Here is a 14,659-nt window from a genome sequence, read left to right as displayed (position 1 = left end):
CTTCTCTGCCAAAAGCAATAAATGTTCCACTATATTAGATGGAGGGTCTAAACTTTAAATTTCATATAGAGATGTTATCAGAGATCCCTTCATTCCTTTGATATTATGTCTCACAACATAAAGTATCTTATGACTAGAACTTGAACACTGCTATAACATATATTACATTACTAGTTTGTTTTCTGTCTTTGCTATAGGGACATCCTGGTTTAATTGGATTGATTGGCCCTCCGGGAGAACAAGGGGAAAAGGGTGACAGAGGACTCCCTGGGACTCAAGGTTCTCCAGGAGCCAAAGGGGATGGGGTGAGTACCTTGTAGTTGGCTTTCCTACTTCATTGTACCAGAACAAATACAGTTGAGTAATGACACATGTTTTCATCATGATCCTTGGAGTGCATTAGAGCACCTTTGTGCTTGTCTGTTTTAACCCATGCTGTTTTTATCTTTAATATTTTCATATATTAAAAATATGATTTAAGCCGGGTGTTGGTTAGTGACCCACACTTTTAATCCCAGCATTTGGAAGGCAGAGGCAGGCGGATATCTGTGAGATCAAGGCCAGTCTGGTCTACAGAGCTAGTTCCAGGAAAGCCTCTAAATCTACACAGAGAAACCCTGTCTCAAAAAAACAAAAAAATAAAATAAATAAATAAAATGAAATAGAAATAGGATTTAACTTAAAATAACAAAAGATACAGCACTATAGACATTTGTACAAGCTGTTCTTGAATCCACGTCATATGCAGACCTTAATTTGAGAACTACAGAAGTGCCAAATAGTATGTCTTTAGGATAGTGACATAATGCGAAAGACCTATATTGCAATGAATGGCAAAGCATTTGGATTACCATAAAAAAGGAGTCTCTCTTATTAATAACAAAACATTTTAGATGCTTTTAAATATTCAGAGGTTTGCAATGGATATATTCAAAACATGAAAATCAAATGAACTAGGAAAGTAATTAACTTAATACTGTTTCTCTCTCTAGGGCATCCCAGGTCCTGCTGGTCCCATAGGCCCTCCTGGTCCTCCAGGATTACCAGTAAGTTCAAGAGAAAAGAAACACAGGAAAAATGACAAGCTTGTCAGTACAAACTCTAGTCTACACTTTTACCTATGTTTTTGCCTTTGTGTTTTCTAGGGTCCTGCTGGACCGAAGGGTAACAAAGGATCTTCTGTAAGTGCTTTTCTTATTTTCATATTAACGCTTCAATGAAGCCTGATGAATTTCCATCTCACTTCATAAATTTTCCTGTTTTCTTTCCAACAGGGACCTACTGGCCAGAAGGGTGACAGTGGTCTGCCAGGGCCTCCTGGGCCTCCTGTAAGTGTTTATTAGCAAGAAATATTCTATTAGTAGGCATATGGGTGTGGGCACTTGTTTCTCTGGACTTAGATGGCAAAGGGAAAAGCATATTCTGTCCAAAATATTGATTTTGCAGGAAAATGCAACTAGGCCCCTAAGGTAATCAATTTATATGTCAAGATTTATGTTTTCATTGATACCACTCCATAAATATAAAGATTCTTAGTTGTGTACTATAATAAACTTCAATTTTTCAAGTTAACCATGTACACTTTGGTCACATGTAATGAAACTAATAGAATATATGCCCACAGAAATGTATTTATAACTGATTCCAGAAATAAAGATGAAAATTCATATCCCAGGGTGTGTTTTTCCTACTGTATATATTGACGACAGTACATGAAACAATAATAGCTAAGTAAGTGCTGTTTGTTAGCTGTGACATTTTTCAAAGTGTTAGTATTAAAGTGTAGACCTCTATATAAGAAATCATATTCTGTTTTGGGGGGATTTTGTTTGTTCGCTTTTAGCTCAAGTATCTCCAACTGTACCTGTATTGGTTTAGACAGACAACTGGGGCCAAAGACAAGCAGGGAGCCACTGTAGAGGCTGGAATACTAAAACAAGCTGTCACAGGCTTGGCTTCCTCTAAAGCTGTGGGGGAAGAAACTATTTTGGAACTTCTAAGTTTATACATGACATCCTTGTCCTAATCCCTCAATCTTGCTAGATCTGTGTTTCTGTAACCATACTTTCTTTTTATTATAATAATGCCAGTCACTATACACTAGGCCATGCCCAGTGACTTCATCTTATTTAATCATATCTTCAACCATCCCAGTTATGAGAAAGATTTCATTCTGAATTATCATGGTAAGGATCAGAAATACTATGGGGCATACATATATATGGGGCACAATTTAACCATTGATGATGAACATTAACTGTTCGTGTGGTTCTATGCTCACATTATGGGTAAATTAAATTGATGGCATTTACTTCCAGAGTAATACAGGTTAATGTAAGTTTATACATATTTTGAATATAATGGCTGGTTTTTTAAACCTTCAGAAACTAAGTTATTATTGAACGAAATAGACAAAATTTGGATACCCTAAGAACTTTGTAACAGTGTTCAGTTCCTCAGAAATTCTAATATCTAGTTGTGGATATGATATATAAGTCAAAACTAATTTAATAAATAACAGAGTAGTCTGTATAATATGCCAGCAAAATTCCAAACTATCTTAGTTTACAGGTAGTACACAAGCAAAGATCTGATTTGTATACCTACCTCAATATCTCTACTATGTTCTTTTTTTAAAAGATATATATATATATATATATATATATATATATATATAGAGAGAGAGAGAGAGAGAGAGAGAGTCTAAAATTGCTTTCATATATATCATATTATCATTTTAGCAACTGATAGCTAACCCAAATAATTTTCAAAAGCATATAGTAAAGTAATAAGTTCTTTCACAAAATGTTTTGTTTTCTGAAATAATATTGTTCTTATCAATTCCTTTACAGGGTCCTCCTGGAGAAGTCATCCAGCCATTACCAATTTTGTCACCCAAAAAGACAAGAAGACATACTGAGAGCATTCAGGCTGATGCAGGGGATAATATTCTTGATTATGGAGATGGAATGGAGGAAATATTTGGTTCCCTCAATTCTCTGAAACAAGACATTGAACATATGAAGTTTCCAATGGGTACACAGAACAATCCAGCACGAACATGCAAAGACCTACAACTTAGCCATCCTGACTTCCCAGATGGTATGTCCATAATGACTAAGCAAATGCACTGAGCTACTCAGCAACTGAAGTGCCTTGTCAGTACAATTGTTTTTGTTAATATAAGTAATATAGACTCTACATAAAGCTAAAGTAAATAATTAGTACTTTTAGCCTTGTAGATGGAAAAAGCAACTTATTTACAGCATGCAGTTGATGAAATGCTTTGGAAAATCCTGTACAAAATAATGTTTCATTAACTTTTGACAGGATTATTTATGGATAGTCATCTTAAGCACAGATATATTTGGCCATGTAAATGTCTCACAGCATAGTATTATATGTGCACAAACATGCCTGCCACAACATTTATTCCTGACTTACTGACTTAATGTTAATGACTAATCTTATATTAAAATGATTGCCTTAATTTTTAACTAATACAGACATGTTAATATGACTTATACTATGTATAATAACATGTGTAATATGTATAAGATTAAGTAGCTCAAAAGCTGAGTATTTGATCCATGTTATTAGTGAATACAATACATATAAATCACGATGACTTTTGGCAAAATTGAGTTTTCAGAGCCAGAGAGCTTTGAGAACATGGGATGCTCTTGCAAAGGCTCTGGGCTCAGTTTCCAGCACCACATGATATCTTGCAATTGTCTGTAACTCTAGTTCCAGAGGATTCTTGGAACTTCTGGCCTCCATAGGTGGCAGCATACGTGGATTGTACATATATAAATTCAGACAAAACAACCATAGACATAAACTAAAACTAAATCTCTTTTTATTTTCCATTGGTACATCAGAACAACTACAAGTAGCTCTTCACTCTTCACTGTGCCTACAACCTCAAATGCCTTGTATCATTACTTTCTGAGTAACTAACAATTTCGAGTTTGATAAATAGTTGGTAAAATCATCTGATTAATTATTGAGTGGTAAACACTTATCCAATTCTCAGTCTTCCACTTTATTCTGAAGTATAACCAATCCTCTTCCATAACCAGGAAATTACTGTTTTGCATGACTGGTTTTAAATTAATATTAAAATCCATACATACATAACTCAGTACTTCTAGAAAAGTCTAATATAATTCACAAGTAGCACTTTAAAAGATAACCATCACAAAACCGTATTATCTTAAGCATAGTCCATAAACAATAAAACATAGTAATTGGATCATACATAAATGGGCATTCATGGTTTTTATATCAGTATTTATTTCAAAAGATACATTTAGTTCAGTTACTTTATGAGAGATTTTTGCTTTTAGCTGGCATCCAATAAGCAAAGAAATGATGTGATTTAGCTTAATATATGGCTAGAAAGTTACTCTTCCTACTGTGACGTTTAAAATCACTGATAATCAATAGGTTCCTGTTGGGTTCATAGGACACTGAAATGAATATAAGTGAATATGCCTATGACATGCAAGTCATAAAATTTAGAACTCAATAAATGATTTAATCATGGAAAATTAATCACCAAGTATAAAGAAAAGAACATGTGCTGAATTTTTAACCACTTATGATGTAGAAGCAGAACTAAAGTGAAAACTACTATAAAGTCCAGGAATGGTGTGTTCATTGTTGGCTATACTTTGCAGTAATCTCTATCTACTAACCTACTTCACTAATACTATAGAGCATGTTAAATGAGTTGTCTTTATTTGAGCATTATTGAGTAGTGGTTCTACTTACAGGTAGTTAAATACAAACCTAATGGCACAGAAATGATCCATATAGTTAAGAAAGCACAAGAAAGTATATTATAATATTTGTTATGAAAATAACATGAATATACAATAAGAAGATGTGTCTACTTGGATTAAAATAATACTAATGAGTTTGAAAAGTATTTTTTTTCCTATGAAGCCATAAGGAGATCATCAGTCATGTTAATAATCAAAAGATTCTTCCAGGAGAAGAGTGGCAAACATTTGAAAAATTAAGATGAAGCAAGGCCCTTGTTTTTTTTAAAACAAAACAAAAATATCTCACTGAGATTAAGCAGTGGTGAGCAGCCTACTAAATGATTTGTAGCAAATTAGAAGAACACAAACAATGTTAATGGAAACTGGTTAAGAGCTAATAGATTTTCTAGAGAGAAAATTATGGTGCCTAAATGAGTGATGTATAAATTAGAGACAAATTGGATGTATATCTATGGGATTTGGGGATTTGGGGATTTGGAACTACTTTAACATCCTGAAGTTTTTATTGGTGTTTGTTTACATTTATATACATACATAAACATATATATTCGCATCTGTGCAACATATGCATACCTGGTGCTCACAGAGGACAGAAGAGGGCAATGTATTCCCTGAGACTGCAGTTACAGAAGGTTGTGGGTGCTGGAAAATAAATCGAGATCGTCTGAAAGAGCAGCCAGTACTCTTTAGTGCTGAGCTACCTCTTCAGCCCTGGTAGTCAACAATTTTACTGAAGAAATGTGTTTTAAGAATTCATCTCTTAATATATAATAAAGATGAGTATTTAAGGACTCTGTGAAAAAACAGAAAGAATTGATGCAAATTGGAAAATGATACAAATTTGTGTTTTATAGGATTCAAACATATATTCTTAGAAGTATACAAAATATCAAATATACTATAAGTGCTGAAATCATGGATTATTTTTGTTTACTTGTATGGTTTTCCTAAGAATCTTGGCTTGTTTCATGTGCAAATATATGGATGATATAGTCAGAAAATAATGTGAATATTTTTGTACTTAAGGTATTCATGTTATATAAAATAGATACTATAAAAGCCATTAAAATAAAATAATACATGAAGTATTAAATAATATAAAAATCAGATGAATCTCTATTCTTTTACAATAATCAATGTGAGCTTTTTAAGTTTTAGATGGGACTAGAAAGATAGCTCAGTGGATAAATCTGTTGAATGAAGATTTTAGCTTTTAACTCTAGCTCTCTTATAAAAGCTGGTTATAAATGTACACATCTATAATCCTAATTTTGGAGGAGAGGTGTCAAGAGGACCTCAGGAGCTCACTAGCAAGCCAGTCTGGCTAAATGGGTGAGCTCCTGGTTCAGTGAGACACTCTGTCCCCCCCCCAAAAAAAAAGATAGAGGGATAGAATAAAACACACAACATTTATCTTTGTTCTCCACACACATGCATGTTCAGTTGCAAACACATGCCCATTACAAACACATGCATTCATCCCACACACAAATCTTAACTTCATAATCAGTGGGTTGCCCTAATTCAAATCAATAATTGAACTGAAGTAGCAACCTAAGAATGGTAATAAAAGAGCAAAGAATTTACCATATATCTAATTTATCTTCTAATATCACTAAGTAAAATGTGTTGTTTAGTGAAACAATAATGTTGTTATTCTTATTATTTACCAACTGCTCTCACTCAACACCGAATAATAGTCGTTAACATAATCAAGTTTGTTCTACAACATTTCAATATGGCTTTAATAGCAGAAAACAGTTCATCTTAGGACACTGTATAAAAAGAAATGCTAATTTACTATAAGAATTTTTCTCTATAATAATGTTAAAATCCCCAATACAATGTAGATCAATCACCTTCTTTTGCTACATTTAAAAATATGTTGATTACAGCACTGAGATTACTAAAATGTGATGATATATGTGTGATCTGGGCTCAAGTGCACCTGATTCTAATTTAAATGAAGTTTTATTCATTGAATGGATAAACATAATATTCATAGTTGAAGGGTTACATTTAAACTTAACCCTAAGCATTACAGAGACACTAGGAACTAAAGTAATAATAATGATTGTTTTGGCTCTTTAGCAAGATTTGAATCAAAGGAGACATAAAATAACTCTACTTGAATATATACTCATATATGGCAAAAACAAAGCATGAAAATTCATATCAAATGCAATTCATTTTGATACTGTTAGCTTTATATATAAGATTTTATTGTTTTAACTTCCAGGTGAATATTGGATTGATCCTAATCAAGGTTGTTCTGGAGATTCCTTCAAAGTGTACTGCAATTTCACAGCTGGTGGTGAGACATGCATCTATCCAGACAAAAAATCTGAAGGAGTAAGTACCAATCTGTTTGGTGGTGGATGTTGACAGTTCCTGCCATGTTTTTGCAATATTGAACTAAACAGGAAAATTATACTGTCGTATTTTCATTTATCTGCTTTTCTTGCAGGGTAATTAGAACGTTTCATTTGCATAAACATGAATAAGGCACCAAGCTGATGCACACGGTTTACAGACACTTGTTTCCTTTATGTTTTTACCCAGATGTATTCTTAAAGCACCTGTTTGCTCTCACATTTTCTGTGGCTTTCCATGACACAGCACAGCTGACTCTCATATCTTAGAGTGTATATGGTAGTCTCTGCCCAATTATCACATGATAGAACTTGCAGCTGCATATTATGCTCAAAGTGCAAAATTTTGTAAAATATTAATCTCCTCTTTAAGTGAACACATGCCAACTTTACATATATTTTGAATATTTGTCTCCCCAAAGAAATTCCTTGATTTTAGCTCATATTATTTAGACATCAGAGGTGTATTTCTAAAGATATAAGCAGATCTTCAGTATAAAGAAGTATATTCAACTGACATAATTATATTTTTCTGTTGTTTTATAAGTAGGATAAGATTTATTTTTTCAGTTGATAAATCTTGTTTTTCTTAGTAAGTAGTGTGGGGAGATAGGGGGTGGAAACTGCTAGCTTTATGTGTGAGAAGTCTTTTAAGAAGAAATGTCTATGATTTGAGAAAGTTTGATGAGTCATGCTTCTCTCTTGGAGAAGATTTAAGAGGTCTTACACTAGACATAAGACATCACTTACATAATTTCTGTTCCCTAATAACCTGTGACATTCAGTTTTGAGTTAGTCTCTCCCTTTTCTCTAATTTTAGCCAGAAAGTTGCTCAGGCTTCATTCCATGAAATCCACAGGATCGAGCTTGAAGTTTGCTCCTATCTCATTTTGTATAAGATGGGGCCCATAGGATTTGGAACACTTTCTAGTCCCTAACCTAATTAAAATTTTCTGAATATATATATATATATATATATATATATATATATATATATATATATAATTTTCTCCCATTCTTTCGTAATAGGTAAGAATTTCATCGTGGCCAAAGGAGAAACCAGGAAGCTGGTACAGTGAATTTAAGAGAGGAAAACTGGTATGTTCTTTCCTCCACATGCAACAAAAGTTTGAAATCCTTAGGCAAAATTCTAATTATGTGTCCTCAGTTATTTAATGGCAAAGCACGAATGATGCTATGCAGTATAGTGTAGTGAGGTAGTCCTTCTGTAGCACTGACCACGCCCATTGGGGGGTGGAGCGATGGGCGGAGGTGACCTGAGGAAGGAGGTCGGAGGGGGCCAGGAAGGCGCTCTTTTTCTGGCGTGACTCGGACAGGAGAGGATCGGGTTGAATTTCCTGGTGTTCATCTGTCTAGGTTGTAAGTTATTTCTCCCTGAATAAACATCTATTCGGCCTATTTGTTTATCCTGATCCTTATTTACCGCAATAGTATAGCTTCTCACTTGCCAGTGTATGAGATTTCAGACATCTATAGTATCTTAAAGGCTTGGAAACAAAATAACTAAAAGTATTTCTGAAAAAAAAAATAAAATAAAAAGGTGTGATCAAATAGATAATCCAGTTTAACATCTGAAACTATTTTTTCTAAAACTAGCAAGAATCAAAACACAACACCTATTTAACATCTCTGACTCTACCTATTTTAATTTCTGTCTACTTGAAACCCAATAATTTTTTGTTCCTAATTCCCATAAGAACTTATGGGATTTGGGATTTTTACCCCCTGATTTATAGTTTCAGGTATATAGTCAACCAATTGACCATTCATTTCTACATAATAACAAATTCAACTTAAATAATATGCTAAAGATAATATAAAATTAAAACTCTAAAATTATATTAAGATCTGATAAAATATGCATTTTTAATTCATTAAGAATATCTCAAATTCTTCCATTATTCCTGATATTTAATTATTTAATATTTTTAAATGGTATTACTTTCCACTGGTATTGATTTATTCATTTGGTCTCCTTACATATATATATATATATATATATATATATATATATATATATATACCTACCTATCCATATTAGGTAAAGATTTGCAGTGTGGACTTCCACATGACTTTAAATTTTCTATTTAGTCATCAAGTTACATGCTAGTCTTAGTTCATTTTCATCTGTATGAGGTACAATACAGTATTTAGAATTGTGTGTATTAGTTTTATTTATTTTACTTTGTGTGAAGCACATCTCAAATACATTTTCAACCTCATAAGAATTGCTATTTAACTTGTTAAATGGTAAAGTTAAGTAACTGAATTTTGAGAGAGATTTGTATCATCTCAATCAGTTATCTGAATGGCTCTTAAATTTTGGGCTATATAATTTATGAGAACACAGATACTTCAATCATGCCAAATAAAATACTTGATAAAGACATTAGACCACAATAATTTGCAGCTAAGTATATCAATAGCAAAGTTATTGATGCAAATTAGTGACAAAAGTTTTCTGTGGCACTATGCTTGAAAATTTTGATTTAAAAAAGCTATACATTATCTGAAAATTGACAAATTAGCATCTATGCTAAGAAACAAAAATACCATAGAAGACTATGGTCACTTGGACATGGATAAAGATTCAGGTAAATAAGATATATTACAGAATTTCTGAAATTCAAACAGAATAAAAACCAACCTTTACTTCACACCAAGATTTCTGAATTTCTCTTGTTTTACTATCTTACCACGTAAAAGATTAATAACTAAGCTGAAGTATCTCTTGGAGACTCACATTTGTCTTCTTATAGTACTTACTAATTAGAAAACAAAAGCAGAGAAAAATGTATTTGTCATAGATATAAGCAGTATTGTAGTAACTGAAGTGTATGAGGGGATCACAGTGTTTTCTTGACAAAGCCGCTGACTTTGGGTCAAGTCTTATTTCTTCATAAAGTGGTAATATTCCATTCATTATCATGAAGCCCTGGCAACAATATTCATGGCCAGTGTTTAATGCTTTATATCAAGAAAGAAGAAGAGTTCTCATGTGCCTCTTCTTTCCTTTCTTTCCAGCTTTCATATTTAGATATAGAAGGCAATTCTATTAATATGGTGCAAATGACATTCTTGAGACTCCTGACTGCCTCTGCCCGACAAAATTTCACCTACCACTGCCATCAGTCAACTGCATGGTATGACATGTCATCAGCAAGTTATGACAAAGCACTTCGATTTCTGGGATCTAATGATGAGGAAATGTCTTATGAGAACAACCCACACATCAAAGCATTGTATGACGGATGTGCGGTGAGTCCCGTCTCAGTGTGCCTTTGTTTGTGGGTATGCTTGACAGGGAATGTGGATAGCCTTGCTATGGCCCAAAGCTAGATGTCTCTCTGAAAACAGATACTGAGTATTATTAAGATTTAGTGATTATCTATGACATATAAAGATAAAACATTTTAGAAACCACTAAGGAACACACACACACACACACACACACACACACACACACACTCACACAGTACTCTGAAATACACACCTAAACATTTTGTTTTGAAGATATATTAAACGATAATATTAGATCAAGTGTTACTGTATCTATATATAGCATTTGAAAATATTACCAATAGTCACTCAGATAAAAAATTTAAAACAACATAACAGCCCCCTAAATATAGCAATTTTAATTGTCAGCAAAGTTTAAAATTTCATGTGACATCTGAGATAGCAAATGAATTCTTACATATTTATCACTGACCTCTCTCAATTTCTTAGTTTATATTAGATAGGAAAATAACATGAATTTAATAATATTAAGTGATGACATAACTTTATTTTCTGCTTAATTTTACAGTTCAGAAAAGGCTATGAAAAGACTGTGATTGAGATCAATACTCCAAAAATTGATCAGGTACCCATCATTGATGTAATGATCAATGATTTTGGTGATCAGAGTCAGAAGTTTGGATTTGAAGTCGGTCCAGTTTGCTTTCTTGGCTGAGATTTGGATGGAGAGTATGTGAAACCAACAGAGAAAGTACCTTGGTAATTGCCACCAACCCAATTCATGCCATATACAAGCTTTGAATAAGGACAGTAGGGAACATGTGTTTAGGAATCACCGATGCCTCCTGGAAGCACAGTGAGAGGGAAGAAGTTTGATAGTCGTAAAAATGTAAGATAGTATGGCTGAGATGGCAACAAGGCTCATTTTTGACCATAATCATCATCTCTCCTTTTCCTATTTGGATTTCTTTGGTGCTGTAGAAAGAAAAAAATAAACAGAGAGAGAAAATATATATTCATTAAAAAAATATGGTGCTCATTCCAATCCATCAAAGATATAGTAAAAGTGTGTTTAATAAATTGTAATTATTTTATGTACAGTTCTACACTGTCATTCATGTGTCCATTTCCAAAGCTTGCACAAGACTCTGAATCCCACCTAGCTCTAACTTCATGACAATTGTGGAAGTGTGATGACAATAAATAATAGTGTTACAAAGACTAAAGCTGTAATTTCTGATGATTCTAATTTTCTTTCTTTCATTAATAATAAAATGCCTTTGTATATGTTGATGTTGAAGAGTTCAGTTATTTGATGTCACTAACAAATTACACAGGGGGCCAAATCCAGACATTCAAGAGTACATGCCACATTAATTCTTATTTGCTGATAGTAAATTGTTGAATTTCAACTGAAAATATCATGCTATACCTCAAATATTTTCTTCTCAGAACCCAGATTTTACAGGATACTTGTATATATGGAAACAAGAAAGTTTATATTTTTGGACAGGAACATATGTATGAAAAAATATTTTAACATCCACCCAGTAAATAACTATATGTTCAATTATTCCTTTACTTAATCTGCTCTCAATTGTCTTCGGGATAATGGCAACTAATATTTAACTAGGCAAATATTTGCATATGTGTGCAACGTTAGATATTTGAACAATGAACTTTTTGAGTCTGATCTAAGTGGCATAGTAATAACAACCCCAAATATTATGTTTTTTGCCCAACAAATAAAATTCCTTTCTTTTTAAGATAATTATATTCAACATATGACCAAGCTAATACCTAAATACATATGAGTGGGCTCCTTTGAACATCATATTTATTCAAAAATAGTTAAGCCCCTCCTTTTTCCACTAAGGTATTGTCTTTCACATAGTTTGAATTAGCAGTAAAATTTTAAAATCACCAACTGAACTTTGTATCTATTTTATATAATATGTGTAAGACTTGAAAATAAATGTTTTATTATAATTTCTTATATGAAGTGTTAAATTAATTGATACCAGATTCCTCTGGAACATTTATTAACTGATAATTTATCTGAAAGAACATAATCTGTAAAATTGACATTTAAAAGTGAACATTTGTAATTCAGAATTTCGTTATTTCTGAAACCAAGGTTGTAAATGTCCTTTGGAGAAGGAGATATGAATTTTATCAATAAATCAAGTCTTGTCTACCTGGAATGGTCATTTTCTTTCTTAAACAGGTTGCAAAATACTCTCTTCTACAGAAAGACTTTCGATTGTCATATTTGACCATCCAGATTTCTCTAATACTTTCATGTCAGTCCTCAAAGATAAGTTCTCAAATACATAATGTAGTAAGCAATGCCTGGCAATACTATATTGCTAAGAAAATGATGAGTTATGTTTATTATTTCAAAAAGAGTTTTACAAGAAAATTTTTACAAAGTCTCAAATTGTTCAAGATTTCAGAATTGAAAATATTTTCCAAGCATTATGTTTAAAAATATTAAAATTACAAATAACATTTGTTTATCAACAAAGGTTGCATACATCAGATAACTTAATGAGTCAATGAATATCAATGAGAATTTATGATGCATACCAACTCATTTCAAAATAGTTGTCTTTTTAAATGAAACAAATTTGATACCTAAGAGAGTGAATGCAAAGTTAATGGCATCAGGATATTTTTCCTCTTCTCTAGGATTGACTCATCTGGAAATAAATAACATTACAGTGTACAAATCACATTTACTAGATGAAATTTGAGTAAGTGTAACTTATTAGAATAGAAAATTCAGATGCTCATTTTATCTTACAGGAAGACTGGGTTGCAGCCTAGCACATAGGATTTGGCATAATTCTCTTTCAGAAAAATTATAAGGCCAAAATGAAGTGATAAGGGATTATTTTGAATGAATCAAAACATTCCATCAACATTTTTGTTTTAATGGATCCATCACAAAGTATCATAAAACATAGAAAAATTATTATTAATTAGCTCTCAGATATACTTCAGTGATATCTTAGTATTTGTACATCACACATTTACACACATACACTACACACACACACATTTACACACATACACACACACAACATCTCTAAGAATTCTTTCATGGGAAAACTATATAATTAATGGAAGACTACATTTCTTCGATACATACATGAGAAACATTGTGTGTAATTTCTTTTTATTTATTTATGTATTTTTAATTTTACATACCAATCCAAGTTTTCTCTCCCTCCCCTACTTCCATGCCTCCCGTCCCATTCCCCAACCACTCCACAGTGAGGGTGAGGCCTTCCAGTAGGGATCATCAAAATCTGTCAGATCATTTGTAGTAGGGTCTTGGCCCTCCCTCCTGCCTCTAGGCTAAGGGAGTATCACTCAATGGGGAATATGCTCCCAAAGTCCTTTCATGCACCAGGGATACATGCTAGTTCAACTGTCAGAGGTCTCATGGACTGCCCAGGCCTTCTAACTGAGACCCATGTTCAGGGTGTCTGAGTCAGTCCTATGCTGGTTTCCCAGCTATCAGTCTGGGAATCCATTAGCTCACCCTTGTTCAGGTCAGCTATATCTGTGGGTTTCTGTAGCCTGGTCTTGACCCCTTTGCTTATCACTCCTTCCTCCCTGAAACTGGATTCCAGGAGTTCTGCTCAGTGTTTATCTGTGGTTGTCTGCTTCTGTTTCCAACAGCTGTTACATGAAGGTTCAAGGATAAGTTAGTTATCGATTTCATTATCAGGGAAGGGCATTTAAGGTAGCCTCTCCACTGTTGCTCAGATTGTTAGTTAGGTTCATCCTTGTAGGTCTCTGGACATTTCTCGAGATTCAGACTTCTCTTCAAATCTAGAATGGCTCCCTCTATTATGGTATCTCTCTCTCTCTTTTTTTTTTTCTCTTGTCTATTCATCCCCAGACTCAATCTTCCTGATTCCACATGTTCTGCTCTCCTCCTCCACTTTTTCTGCTAACTCCCTTTCCACTCACTGCCCCCCCCCCAACTCCCAATATGCTCAAGAGATCTTGTCCCTTTCCCTTTCTGTGATGGATCTTGCATAAATCTCTTAGGTTCCTCTTTGTGTCCTAGTTTCTCTGGCAGTGTAAATTGTAGGCTGGTGATCCTTTGCTTTATGTCTAAAATCCATAAATGAGTGAGTACAAACCAAGTTCCTCTTTATTTATGACTGGGTTACCTCCCTCAGGATGGTTTCTTCAAGTTCCAATCATGTGCCTGACAAA

At 33.4% G+C, this 14,659-nt stretch overlaps 1 protein-coding gene across 1 annotated transcript in view; it reads left to right on the top strand.

The window, feature by feature from the left end:
- The window catches only part of Col11a1 (collagen type XI alpha 1 chain), a 196,362-nt gene extending 185,065 nt beyond the window's left edge, over positions 1-11,297 (top strand). Inside the window, exons 59-67 of the mRNA XM_051185635.1 lie at positions 198-305; positions 993-1,046; positions 1,146-1,181; positions 1,275-1,328; positions 2,853-3,102; positions 7,030-7,142; positions 8,192-8,260; positions 10,208-10,441; positions 10,992-11,297. Of these exons, the coding sequence (XP_051041592.1) occupies positions 198-305; positions 993-1,046; positions 1,146-1,181; positions 1,275-1,328; positions 2,853-3,102; positions 7,030-7,142; positions 8,192-8,260; positions 10,208-10,441; positions 10,992-11,138 (1,065 nt within the window). The 3' untranslated portion in view covers positions 11,139-11,297. The remainder of the gene's footprint in view (positions 1-197; positions 306-992; positions 1,047-1,145; positions 1,182-1,274; positions 1,329-2,852; positions 3,103-7,029; positions 7,143-8,191; positions 8,261-10,207; positions 10,442-10,991) is intronic.
- Positions 11,298-14,659: the final 3,362 nt, after the last annotated feature.

The sequence above is a fragment of the Phodopus roborovskii genome, unplaced genomic scaffold (genome assembly GCF_943737965.1).
Source record: "Phodopus roborovskii unplaced genomic scaffold, PHOROB, whole genome shotgun sequence".
Classification (NCBI taxonomy): Eukaryota; Metazoa; Chordata; class Mammalia; order Rodentia; family Cricetidae; genus Phodopus; species Phodopus roborovskii.
Note: the sequence above shows the minus strand (reverse complement) of the source record. Positions and strands in the feature narration are given on the sequence as shown.